Source organism: Aedes albopictus, chromosome 1 (genome assembly GCF_035046485.1).
Source record: "Aedes albopictus strain Foshan chromosome 1, AalbF5, whole genome shotgun sequence".
NCBI lineage: Eukaryota > Metazoa > Arthropoda > Insecta > Diptera > Culicidae > Aedes > Aedes albopictus.
Genome location: NC_085136.1, coordinates 258,901,254 through 258,913,837, shown reverse-complemented (window position 1 = coordinate 258,913,837; position 12,584 = coordinate 258,901,254). Strand labels below are relative to the sequence as shown.

At 42.3% G+C, this 12,584-nt stretch overlaps 1 protein-coding gene across 1 annotated transcript in view; it reads right to left on the bottom strand.

Annotated features, from left to right (window-relative positions):
• Window positions 1-6,224, bottom strand: part of LOC109425509 (organic cation transporter protein) — a 75,092-nt gene extending 68,868 nt beyond the window's left edge. The window contains exon 1 of the mRNA XM_062846674.1: window positions 5,026-6,224. Coding sequence (XP_062702658.1) covers window positions 5,026-5,204 — 179 coding nt within the window. The 5' untranslated portion in view covers window positions 5,205-6,224. The remainder of the gene's footprint in view (window positions 1-5,025) is intronic.
• Window positions 6,225-12,584: the final 6,360 nt, after the last annotated feature.

The following is a 12,584-nucleotide window of genomic DNA, read 5'->3' as shown; positions in this document are numbered from 1 at the left end:
TACTCTTATAAAACATTAAAAAATAGGGGGGGGGAAGTCAGATTTTGACCAGAATGGAGAGGGGGGGGTGCTCCACCTCTCCTATTTAATCTTATGCATGGCTATCTTATTCTAGTTTTTGATTTGCATTTGAACTGCCCCAAAAATTAAAAATAAACGGTAAAGTTTATTTTTCAGGAATAAGTTGCTCCTAACTGGGTTAAATACTAGTTACACCTTCTAGATGTGATGAAAATACATAAATTTGACTAATATTATGCTAATCTTAATATAACCTAAAATGTGCTGAAAAAAAACTTTGTCGAAGATCGTAAATGATCTGTGATTTTGAATGAAGTAAAGGCAGTCAAGTAGTCAACTGAGAGGTCTGATATTTGTCAGCTCTGTTTTGTCGTTGAACATAACATCGGAATGTGTGCCATCAATAAGTTTCCCAAATCTATGATGGCTTTGTTAAAATTGTTGCTTTTCTATATAAAGTGTTCTCAGGATTCAGGAACATCTCGGCTATCGTCGACGGAAAGAACATGAGTACATATTCAACGAGAAAGGCACTATCACCGCTAGGCGGATTTATCTGGGTTTTTAAAACTGTGTGAACATTTTCTTTTAATTTATAACTGTCCATTTGCTGTTTTTCTGGTGCACTTGGGCCACCCTAGCAACGTATACCACATTGTTGATGGTAACCTATACCTCTAGAGTCTAGAGGTAGATATAATCCTAAGAAAGCGGGAATAAAACAGTCGCGCACATGTTCACACGGGCAAGCAAGCGTTCAGCGCTAGACAAGCGACAGTTTTATTTCTTTGCAACAGAACGTAATCTACAGAAAGGGGACATGCAGAGCGGAAGAAATGGTGTGTAAAAGTGTTTAAATTTAGAACAAACAGTGCCGGCAAGCCAGCAAAGCTAATGCAAAAGAAACGCATCATTGAATATGTTTGTACCGTTTCTACTACGTGTTCTACGCAATATGACGTTGTGTTGCGACGGGAGCTAACCCAGTAACGTTTACTAAACTCCTCCGATACATGCTGACGTAACGTGCATAGATATCTTCCCTCGTGGTTGGTGATGGTGAACAAGGTCATGGTTTAATTATATTTTTTCGCCGTTTCGTCTGGTGAAAGCGAAAACAGGGAAGAATTCCGATTTAAAGCATTGAAGCTGAGTATTTTTTGACTTGAATGTGTTTCCAACTTTTGACGGTAAAATGCATTTCTTCTAAAAACTGGCATTAATTTTTATATACGATTGGTAACAAATAACTGCAAATGATTCAATTGTTGTTCCATTTTGATAAACAATTAGTCTTGTAGAAGTTTTGAGAACCGCCATAAAACCTTGTAACTTTTGTTTTGGTTTTATGATGGTTCTGAGAACCTCTTCTAGTATACTTGACTGAAAAAAATGCTAGTCGGGGAAGTTCTGTAATGTTCTATGTAACATGTTCTAACAAGAGTTTGTTACTACAAAGTTCTGTCGGATTCTTGACAGTCTGTTTACAGAGGTCGCCATTTCTGAAACTGTTCGTACCTTTATGATTACGATTTGGCGTTCTCGGTTCCATCCAGACGGCGTAGGTTGACCTTTGAAATTCGGGAATTTTAATCGCCGCGCATTATAAGTAAGAATACCAACGTAAACATTCAATGCTCGGCTCGTGTCTGTGGCGTTTCGTTATTAAATTTCCTCCATCCGTTTCGTAAATTCGTAATCGTAACACGTTTTTTGACTAATTGAATCAACGCGTGCGCACATACGCCGTACATTAGCATGACATATGTGTTCCAGTGTTAACCCATGGGCTACTACGTCGAGTCGAGAGGCATAATCTCATACAGAATGCTGGACGACAATTGGACGATTGTTCGCGTGGATTTCGGTAATTTGTTCCGGATGTAGGTACCTAGATACGACTCTTCTGTAACTTATAATCGACCTGTTTACGTTTATTATTCTTACGGTAATTGTTATTGGTTAAGTGGATTTTGATGAATGCAACAATGACGCATTTAATTTTGAATCAAGAGCAAAATGAAGAAATGGCTTTGCTTTTCTTATCTCGAATGGATAATGCGCAACTGCAAAATAAAGTCATGCTGAAAGGTAAGGATAGAGTGGGGTAGTTTAGCCACTCTAAACCACAGTCGACTGAAGAGCATGCGAATGATCATAGATGCCCGACTAGATGGGAAAAACAAAATTTGTTTTTGGTTGTGTTACAATGATTTTTGTAACAACGGTTATTATAGAACATGTACCGTTAGTATAGTTAAAATAACAAAAGTTCTATCAAAACTCGTTCGAATCAAAACAAAAATATAACAAGTTGAGATATAATCATAACAAGATTATATCAAATTTTGATAGACTAAACTGCCGTGTGCAGCATAGTTGTCCCATGTTAATAGTGATTCCCATAGAACTTTGGACAACTATGCTGCACACGGCAGTAAACTTGTGAAATCATAACAAAATTATAATAAGTTCTGTTATATATTTCAGAACAAATTTTGTTACCAGTATTATTTCTCTGTTGTATGTTCGATTTTAAGTTGTGAATATTTGATAAAATTTATAAGCATTTATAGGGTTCTTCTGTCGCTCTGGAGAAGACAGCCCCTAGCAAAGGCTACTTTTCAAAATAAATTTGCAAATATCTCAAAAACTATCATAGATACAATGTTGCCGCCTTCAGAAGAAATACGTATTTTGTCATATTAAATAACTTTGTAGAACATTTGAAAATTCCCAAAAATGTCTGGAAAAAGTTACAACAAAAAAACTGATTTTAAGGGGCCATTCACAAATAATGGCCCATATCTCTAGAAATTGAGCAGATAGAGCAAAAGTTTGTTCGGCAAGTTTTCTCATAATGACATTTTCTACAACTTTTATGAAGACATAAACACGCTATCTTCTTTTATGAAAAAAATCGAATTTCTATCTCACTTTTAGGTGGATTAATCACATTAGTGATACTTCCAAAAGAAGGGCTCTGATATACCAAACGATTTCTTCGAAGACACCAAATCTCTAAAATCAATTTTTCATGCCCAAAACAATTTCGATCACGAAATTGGGCCTTTGGAAACAGTGTGCACCTAAGTGTAGAATTAGCTATAAGTTAAAATACACATTAATAAAAACAAAAAAAAAAACAGTGTGCAGTGCTTCTCCCCCGTATTTTAGAAGCTCGCTTGGTAGTTGATCTGCTCCAGCGGCTTTGTTGTTTTTCAACCGGCCAACCTCCTCCTCAATCTCTTGGAGGTCAGGGGCCGGAAGACTTTCGTATTTCCACATACTCCTAGATCTATTACCACGCCACCTTCGGTACTTGCAACGTCGCCATTAAGGTGCTCATCGTAATGCTGCCGCCACCTTTCGACCACCTCACGCTCGCTCGTGAGAATATTCCCGTGATTATCTCGGCACATGTCGGCTTGTGGCACGAAGCCTCTGCGCGAGCGGTTCAGCTTCTCGTAGAACTTTCGTGTGTCCTTAGCGCGGTACAGCGCATCCATCGCTTCGCGATCTCGTTCTTCCTGCTGGCGCTTCTTCATCCGGAAGACTGAGTTCTGCCTGTTCCGCGCCTGTCTGTAACATGCCTCATTCGCTCTCGTACGGTGTTGCAGCATTCTCGACCATGCTGCATTCTTCTCGTTTTTCAACTGTTCACATTCGACGTCGTACAAGTCGTTTCTGTGATTCGAAGTCGCGAAGCCTAGTGCTGTAGCCGAGGCGGATCGGATGTCCCTCCAGCCATCTCCAAGTGTAGCTGTGCCAAGCTGCTCTTCCCTTGGTAGGGCCACTGCTTACTGCTGCGCGTAGCCTTGAGCTACTTCTACGTTACGCAGCTGCTCGATGTTAAGCCGCGGCGTTCGACTTCGACGCGTGGTGATAACTGTCGAAAGTTTTGAGCGCATGCGTGTGCGTGAGATCCGTGTCTGGTGCAAAACATGTCACTACTACAAGCAAAGCGAGCTCCCATAAGAACGCGTGTCAAATAGTGACGTCACTATTTGTGTTTACATTTTTCTTTGCTTACTAATACATAGCCATCTCTTCTTCTTCCTCACCTGTAATATACTCTCATTGCATGCATACAGCGACTAAGTAGTGATCCGAATCTATATTCGCACTGCGGTATGTGCGGACATTGGTTATACCCGAGAAGAATTTACCGTCGATTAGAACGTGGTCAAACTTATTTACCATTTTACTTATTTCGATTTTTTTCATTATTCCTTCGTTTTTCGAGTTTGAGTAAAGTAAAACTCCGATTAGAATACCGTGTTTGATCGTATTATTCAATGAAAGCGAGATTTCGTATTTAATTTTAGGACCCTATTGGTACTCTTCAACATAATTAGTCGTCATCACTGTCATCATCCACGATCATCTTTGTTACCAGGGGGCTGTCACTATTATACTCCAACAAAAAAGCCATGGTCTAATGATCCACGACTCGTCAAATTTAAAACGAAATTTTCATTAACCTTTGTGCCAAAAAATATCAAATGATTCAAGAGATTGATAATCGACAATACCGCGAAGCAGCCAAAATCGGATGTTGCATTATATGTTTCAGTATGTAATGTAATATCCGATTCTTGCTGCTTTGTCCTGTTTATTGTCAATCTCTTCAACGGTTCATTTCACTGAAAAGATTAAGCTGAATATTTTACAAAAAAAAAAAATCAGATATGCTTTATTTGTCATAATAGAGAAACTTACGTATTTTCGGCACTTTGTTCTCTTCGTCATGGATTTTTTTTTTTTTTTGAAACCTGTTGAACTCAGAGTTGAACTCAAATGCTTCCCAACCAAGCAGAGTGATATGCCCAAATTTCATGAAATTTGGCCCTCTAAAACCCCCATGACGAAGAGAACAAACCTGCCCCAATACCCTTCGTAACCCTATTACTGTAAATTTCTACCTCCAAAAATACTGCAAAGCTTCAATTCCGGTATTTCATATAATTTGACCCACTCTAGTATGCATAGTAGGCTACTCACCACAGCCACAGTCCTCGATCGCCTTTCTTCTCCAATCCGTCCAGCACGATCTGTTTCAGATCTCCGGGACCCGATTGGATGTGCACTTTCTCCATCATGCCTCCGTTCTGCTGTTGCTGCTGCATGGCACCTCCGTTCTCCACATGGGACACATCCTTTTTCGACTCGTCTCCACTCATTTTCGTTCGCCTAATTTGATCAACGAACGACGACAAAGTTGCACAAATGACGCCACGCGCGCTCTCGATTTGTAGTAACGTAGTGTAGCAACCGCGCTCGGCAGGGCAGATGTTTGACAACACAACACTATATTTAATTCTATTTCCGGCTTTATTGGTTTCCTAAACACACAAAGCACAGCACATCTGGTTTCGGAATTTGAACCCAAAACACACCACCCCTAGCAGGAGACGCCTACTATGTCCAATCCAGGCCGTTGCTATGAGAACGGATTAGACGGCGGCCGTTGACCACCGATCGCCTCGTCACTGATTAGCCTACTGAGCTTTTATCACCGCTCCACAAAACACTCCACCAATCACTGAAGCACGCTGACGACGCACGGATTATCGATGACCGAGGAACGCGGTTTTATCAAAGTCCTACACGGAGGAGATAGATGGAAAGAAAGAATGCTTTTCACTGCCGGACAGCTGCCAGAGCACTACCGGACCCTCGCGGAGTACGGTTCCCTCTTTATATTGATAAAGGCTCGTCCATCCCGCGACCCGACCCAAAGCGGAACCGACCGACGCACACTGCGTTCTTATCAGCAGTAGTGTATTTCAGGACTTCTCTGCCCACTGACTGGACCGCGACCGCGCTGTTCTTATTATTTACACAATAATACTGCAGCAGCGGCAGCAGTACGACCACTTACTCCGGGCGTCATTCACTATCACCTTTTAATCACTTTAGAACCAGCAGAGGCTGAAAATAGGTAGCGAGGTTAATGGATTCATATTTTCTGCGTTCCGAATCAGTCGGGCGGTCGGGACCGGTTATTCGAGGTCAATGCGATTTACTCTACTTTTGCAATTGCAAAGAATGCGGTTCTCGGTTCTGGAGTTGCACTACTACGGTGTCACTGTGAACAGCCCGGAAAAATTTTCTGTCCGAAGCGTAACGCGAAGAACGCCAGAGAAGCGGAGAAGCCCGACGAGAACCGTTCGGGACGAGTACCGGAGGGCCACTGAAATCGGAAATTGACGGACGGCCGGTTTAGTTCTGTTCTTCTGTATTCTCTCCGGTCGGTGCAACGTGCGCAAAAGCAGCGAGCGACGCCGACCGTTGATAACAAGTGAGCTCTCCATTTTCCTTCTTTCGCTCTCCGGAGAGACGGTACGCTGAAAAAGTTAACACAGAAACGGGTGGAAGACCGGATTTTTTTTCGGAAATTTTACAAATTGGAGGATAACTACAGATCACTCAAATATTTAGAATCTGCTGGATATCTATCAGCTTTGGCATTAAGCAAGTGGCACAAATGCGTAAGTGGTACCAAGTGTGGTTCAGCTATAGACCGCTGCAGCGGTATGAAGGTCACCGTCCGTTATCAAACACAATGAGACTACATGTTGTCTGATTCGGAGACATGATTTTAAAGCAATCTCCCAACATTCAGATCTATGTAGCCTGGCTACTTCCTTGCGACTGCTGGAAATGAGAAATGCTGGATTGATGGACACCTAATTGAGAACTGAATGCATAATAAGCGTTGAGATTTATGTGTAGCTTTGGTGCTTATGAACTGAGGTATTGAATTTGAAGGGATTCGGTCTAGGGGCGGGACAGCGTCTAATACCGACTCTAATACTGCCTAATAGATATTAATGTCCTAATCTTCACCGTCATCCGACTGGTTTTTTGGATAGTATGTCATGACTTTTCATGCAATAAACTAACAACTGTCACGAAGATGCGAGGTGGAGGTACGCAACTTTTCTACAATTTGTTCGGTTAAATACTTAAATTTCTATTGATTATTTTAGCAGGGAGAATAAACTGAACTCCAGCCACGGTTCTGGCATATATCATCGAGGACATGGCTATCGAAAGTCCATGGCTAGAAGGCTAGGAGAAATCCTCAGAAATGGCTTTACGAAAATTCTCGCTAGGCAGCCTAATGTACATCATGCTGTGTGTCCGACCGGACATATGCTTTCCAGTCGGGTACCTAGGCCGGTATCAACAAAACCCAATGGAGTCGCACTGGCAATGTTTAAAGAGAGTCGTCCGATACCTAAAGGGAAGCGCCAGCGACGCACATTGGAGTAAATCATATCAAAACCTGATCATAAGTGGAAAAACTCAAAATGAAGTAATTGCGGCTTCGGTTGTGTTTTTGCCAAGTGTAGTTATCGTGTAATCGTTTGACAGCAAAGCAGTGTCCAAATGTTTTGTTTACGCTTATCAGAAGAGGTTTAGTGAAGCTGAATGTTAGCCGTTTTCTTTGATATAACTCACAGCGCGTTCAAGTTTTGACCGTACAAAGTGAATAAAATTGATAGTCAATCAATTCAACGATGCAGTTTGTTAAACAAGGTTAATATTGTTATTCTGTTAATTTGAAACCCAACGTTAAGTTTACATACAATATATGACAATATTGAAAAAAAAATATTTGATGGTATCCTTTACCGTACATTCAAAATGAAATAAGTTGATTTTCCGGCTGTTTCCGGGAAATCTGCTTTTAGTGTATGATAAAACTATTGTTCCTCTTTCAAATGCAGAAAGAAAACCTTCCGGATGTTTCCGATTTCAAAAGTGGCAACACTTTGAAAAAATCGTGATAATTTTATTATTATATGATATGATTTGCCCAAAAACACAATTTGGCCCTCTGAACGTATTTTTGCTGAAAACTAGAATTCAACAGCTTTCAAGTAAAAAAAAAAAGAAGTTTAAAATCGGTCAACTGGTTCAAAAGCTGTGATTTTTTGAAAAATTTTAGTTTCGAAAAATCTAGATTTTTACAATTATAAAATTGGTCACCCTAATGATGAAATAAAAAAATACGGGTCTAATTATTTTTGATAAACTACAAAACCACCAAGTATCATGATGTTCGGAGACACACTCTATCAATTTTCTATGGAATGGTTGTATTATTATTAAAAAAAATCTTGTTGAAGTCGGTTAGATTGGTTGTTTTTCACTGCTAGGTGAATTTATTGTTATAAAATTCATTGAAAACTATGAAATTCGTTTCATTACTAATTTGGGTTGTATTTGGGTTGCGAAAATACGTCAAAATAATTTTGATCAGTTTTGATGTACTAGGTGCTCCACTGTGCGCCGTATTGGATTTTCGACGACAAGACACCGAGCCGCTAATTGGATTTGCTGATGCTGACTGGGCTGCTGATAATGAAGACCGGAAATCGGTAACCGGATATGTATTCAAAGTTTTTGGATCAACGGTTTCATGGTGCAGCAAGAAACAAACTACGGTGGCCATATCTTCAAGTGAATCGGAATACGTCGCCTTGAGTGCAGCCACTGCAGAGGCACTTTGGTTGGCCGGAGTTCTTGAAGACATAAAGATTAAAGATCCGAAGACACCAGTAACCATTTTTGAGGACAATAGAGGCTGCATCGGTATGGCCAACAATTTGGAAACGAAACGAAGCAAGCACATAGATGTCAAACACCATTTCATCAGGGATCATATTGCTGCAGGACGAATCCATGTGAAGGCTGTCGGTACTCAAGAACAATTAGCTGACGTTTTCACCAAGTCCCTGGACCCTGGACGGCTCAACGAGATGCGAAGGAATCTAGGGCTCAACGATTGAGAGGGGGTGATGACGTAGCAACCCGGAAGTCAGAAGCAATCGTTAAACCAATCACAGCAATCCTGCTTCTTTGACTTTTACTTATTTTTGTCATTCTCAAACCAACTATTCAATAAACCACACGTTGTTAATACAAGCTTTGCGTTTATAAAAATAATCAAGCTAGTCGAATATCGAATAATTTCCGGTGATGTGATCTCAATATTGTATAAGATCACAGACAAACAGACTTAACTGTTAAAGGAAATTCCACAAAAACTTTTGCCCGGTGTCTTTTTCATGAGCACACTGCCACCTGTTGATAGAACCGCGCGCGACACTGCGGCCATGATGGATTTCGATTTGACGTTTGTCTAACACGCACACTACTAAACAAAGCGCCTGTAATTTTCGATTGCATCATTCAGCAACGTGTACACTGGCAAACGTCAAAGCGATCGAACACTAGCGCATCTGGTGGAAGGATCGCGCAAATCAAATGAAATTTAAATTGATCGTTAAATGCATGTGCCAAATCGTTTTGAAGAGTGTTACGTCTGTTTGTCTGTGATAAGATCTTCAGACCAAATGAAATGACACATACGACAAATGAACTTTTGTATGATATAAATACGGATACTATCACGACCTTGATCACGACTGTTTCAGTTGTCCGTCATCTGCATGTCCCAAATTGATTCTCTAGGTATGAGATGGTATGTGTGGCGACGGACCCCTCGTTGCGGCGGCGTGTGCTGAATCAGCGTAATTCGCATGACGCAACGTCAGATGACGTTGCACGTCATAGTCTTCGACCTGACAGAACCGAGACAAAAACATCGAGTAGAAGTCTGGAGCAACATTTGAAAAGGGCATACAAGCAATGGTAAACAATGAGTTCACACGTCACTCCTGAGCCCCCATCAGCTTATTCACAAAAACTAATACCGTTATCAGATAGAGCAAACATCGATCTTTCGGATAACGGTGTTCATTTGTGTGGGCGGGCTGCTGTTATGCCCTACGGAGCGTTTTTGAAAAAAGACACAAGACCTCTTGGGCCCTTTTTAAATGTTGCTCCAGAAGTGAATTGGATGAAATCAAGAGCTAAATTGAACTTAATATTATAAAACTCTATCGTGTTCTAAATACGCATTTGCGCCTAAATTAGTGATAATTTTGAAGATAATACTTTGCTTATCCTATCATTAAAAGTAAGTTTAGTTGCTTAAATCATAGCGTACAATATTAGACTAATGATATCTTAACCTAAATCTAGCCTAAACAAACGACGTGAATTCTGCCGACTCATCAATTGTAGCACTATCGGTTTACCAAAATTGTAAGTTGTGATCTTGAAATTGAACTATCCTATCTAACTAAATAAAATGTTTCAGCTTAAAGCTAACAGCAACAAAAAAACTGCGTTTGCTCTTGAGACTTGGGAAACCCGTCACGTGTACCCGAACATTCTTTAAGAATTTTGTTGGAATGTTGTATCGGAGTGACGATATGGTGAAGGATCGGCATGAACGCACACTCCACACTTGCCAATCGTGTGATCGGCCAGACGCCGCTGAAGCGGACATGGTGGAATGCAGTATGTGTAAGCTTTGGGAACATTTCGGCTGCGCGGGCGTTGACGAAACGATTAAACAACCGGATCGCCGGTATAATTGCAAGGTATGTCGCAGTAAGTTGGGAGCTGTCAGCAAACAGATACCGCTCCCCGTGATAGATCGCCCGGTTCGAAGCACTCGGGCCAGTTCAAAGAGAACCCAGACAGCAAGTGTAACGTCGAGTGTACGAGCAGCAATGATGGAGGCCCAGCTGAAGATTGCGGAAGAGGAACTACTGCGACGGGAACAAGATCTGTTGGAGCAAGCCGAGATCAAGAAGAAAGAATTGGAAGAATCAGAGCGCCAGTTGGAGGAAAAGAAAAAAATAGCAGAAGAAGAAAGAAGCCTACGCGAAAGGAAGTTGAAGGAGGAAAAAGAGCTCAAAGCGATGCAGTCACAGCTGAGGAGGGAGTCTATGGAGCAACGGCAGGAAATCATTCGCCAGGCGGCGTTAAGCAGCAGTAGAAGTGAGTCTATTGCGGATTCCATTCAAAAGGTGTCGGAATGGTTGGATGAGCATTCGGCTGCTGGAGGATTAGATGGAAATCAAATGGGAGAAAATGACTGCATCAATATCGTCGATGCCCATTCTAATATGGTTCCTACTGACCCAGCACGACGAGCTGTTGAGCATCATCCATCAGTTCGTGGAATTTCATCTCGACGAGCGGAAACTCTACCTCCTCGACCAGTTATCCATTCAACTCCACTTCAGCCTGATGGACAACCAGCGATCCTAGACCATTTAGACAACCACAGTAGGAGGTTCTTTAATCCCAACGATCAGCGGTCCGGGTGCGTGAACAGTGGCTTTCAACAAGCGGTTCAAGAGCCTGTAACCCTCACACAACATCACATCGCTGCGCGACAAGTCCTCGGCAAGGAGCTACCAACTTTTAGCGGTGACCCTGAAGACTGGCCCATCTTCATCAGTAGCTTTCAGCAGTCAACGATCGCTTGCGGATACACAGACGCAGAAAATCTTATCCGACTGCAAAGATGCCTGCGGGGCCGAGCTTTAGAAACGGTCAAAAGCCGTCTGCTCTTACCTTCGGGGGTGTCTCTCGTAATTCAGACTTTGCGCACGCTCTATGGACGGCCCGAGCTACTGATCCACTCCCTCATCGACAAGATTCATCAGGTGTCAGCACCTAGACAAGATCGCCTCGATACCCTTATCGATTTTGGCATCTCGGTACAGAATCTCGTGGACCATCTTGTGGCAGCCGACCAAAGGGACCACTTATCGAATCCGGTGCTAATGCGGGAATTGGTGGAAAAGTTACCGGGCTCGATTCGACTGGATTGGGCCGCTTACAAAACCCGTTTTGAGACGGTAAATCTCGAAACGTTCGGAAATTTCATGTCTAACCTGGTGATTGCAGCAAGTGAAGTTACTTACGATCTCCCGGGTACCAGCAGCTCGTACAGAATGGAAAAGCGGAAACAAAAGGAATCTGGGTCTTTCCATACGCACGCCCCCGGTCGATTGAATCCGTCTTCCGATTCACCACACAAGTCAGGTAAGCTCTGTATATCTTGTGGACGAGAAGGCCATCGTGTAGCAGACTGTCAACAGTTCAAGTCGGCCAACATGGATGACCGATGGAAGCTTGTGCACGAAAAGGGACTGTGTCGAACATGTCTCAACAACCATGGAAAATGGCCATGTAGGTCGTGGAGAGGCTGTGAGGTAGAGGGATGTCGCCAAAAGCATCACACGTTACTCCACACTGCGACTTCGGACAATGTTAACGTGTCAGCAAGTCACGTATCACTTGGTGAGTTATCCTGGCCGCTTTTTCGAATTCTGCCGGTAGTTCTCTTCGGGAACCATGGTTCCCAGGTGGTGTTCGCCTTCATCGACGAAGGTTCATCATATACCCTTTTGGAAGATTCTGTCGCCGACAAGATTGGCTTGACGGGACCCACAGAAGCACTCACCCTTCACTGGACGGGGAACATTAAACGAACTGAACAACAATCGAGAATCGTACAAGCGGAGATTAGCGGGAAAAGGGATTCATCCAAGTATAAACTGGTCCACGCTCGCACAGTTAGTAGTTTAGTGCTTCCCTCTCAAACTCTTAAATATCGTGAACTCGTCCGAAGGTTTCCGCATCTCCGTGGCCTCCCGGTGGAGGACTATGAGTTAGTTCAA